We start from the raw sequence: 915 nt of genomic DNA, 5'->3' as shown, positions 1-915 counted from the left end.
GAGATGTGTATAAGAGACAGGAGATAAACAGTAAGTTAAACCGAGTTTAAAAGTTAATTTTATATTTATGGAAGCCTAATTCATACAAAAAAATCTAAAAAATTTTCTAAAGATTAAATTATAGAAATTCTGAAAAATTCACTAATTCATATAGAAATTCTGTAAAATTATATAAAGAATTCTAAACGAAACTTTTCGTTAGAGACGTTAACACATGTGCTTTTGAATTCAGAGAATTGTCGGACAAGTATGTACGTGTTTTATAGATCTACCTGACAACAGAATAATATCACGGTGGTCAATCCGACCCAGCTGTGCAGGGAATACATATTCGGTATAGCTGGATCAGCTAGATTGTGGAAGTCAAAAACGGCCACTAAAGCGATCACTGTTAACAACACAATAAACAACATCATTCCTGCGTGAATTAACTTTAGTCGCCGTTTGCGAACATTCCTTTGCGTCCTGTAGAGGAGCATAGCTACAAAGTAGAAAGCAGATTTGTAAATCGTAACGTACACATGAGCGTATAACGTGAGAAGTTATTTTTATACTGTACCATTGGCATATAAGAATACGAGCCCTATAATCATTAATAGAGGATGCCAGTTAAATTCGAGCTCAGGAATAGATCTCCATGAGAAACCGTTTCTATAGTAACCCGTCCACACAGCCACCAAGACTATAAGAAGCGCGCCGCATGCCTCAGTGAGACTGAGAAGCGGAACGAAGCCTTCAAGAGAGTAAGAGTGCGTTTGGGGCGACTCTCTTATTTGCTCCATATCTAAAAAATATTTCACGTATTACATGACAAGCATATCCAATAAATGTTAATAAATGTAACTAAATATTATGATGAATATTAAAATAAATATGACATGTACAGGATATATATACATATATGTATAATGAATC

General features: G+C 34.6%; 1 protein-coding gene across 1 annotated transcript; it reads right to left on the bottom strand.

The window, feature by feature from the left end:
* Positions 1-130: 130 nt before the first annotated feature.
* LOC105460969 (putative cytochrome b561) lies at positions 131-898 on the bottom strand. The gene is made up of 2 exons (XM_011707474.1): positions 560-898; positions 131-481 (listed from the first exon to the last, which is right to left on the bottom strand). Exons 1-2 carry the CDS (start codon positions 780-782, stop codon positions 261-263), a joined length of 444 nt encoding a protein of 147 aa, XP_011705776.1. The 5' UTR covers positions 783-898; the 3' UTR covers positions 131-260.
* Positions 899-915: the final 17 nt, after the last annotated feature.

Source organism: Wasmannia auropunctata, unplaced genomic scaffold, assembly GCF_000956235.1.
Source record: "Wasmannia auropunctata unplaced genomic scaffold, wasmannia.A_1.0 LD312764.1, whole genome shotgun sequence".
In the NCBI taxonomy this organism is placed as follows: Eukaryota; Metazoa; Arthropoda; class Insecta; order Hymenoptera; family Formicidae; genus Wasmannia; species Wasmannia auropunctata.
This window is presented reverse-complemented; position numbering and strand designations above follow the sequence as displayed.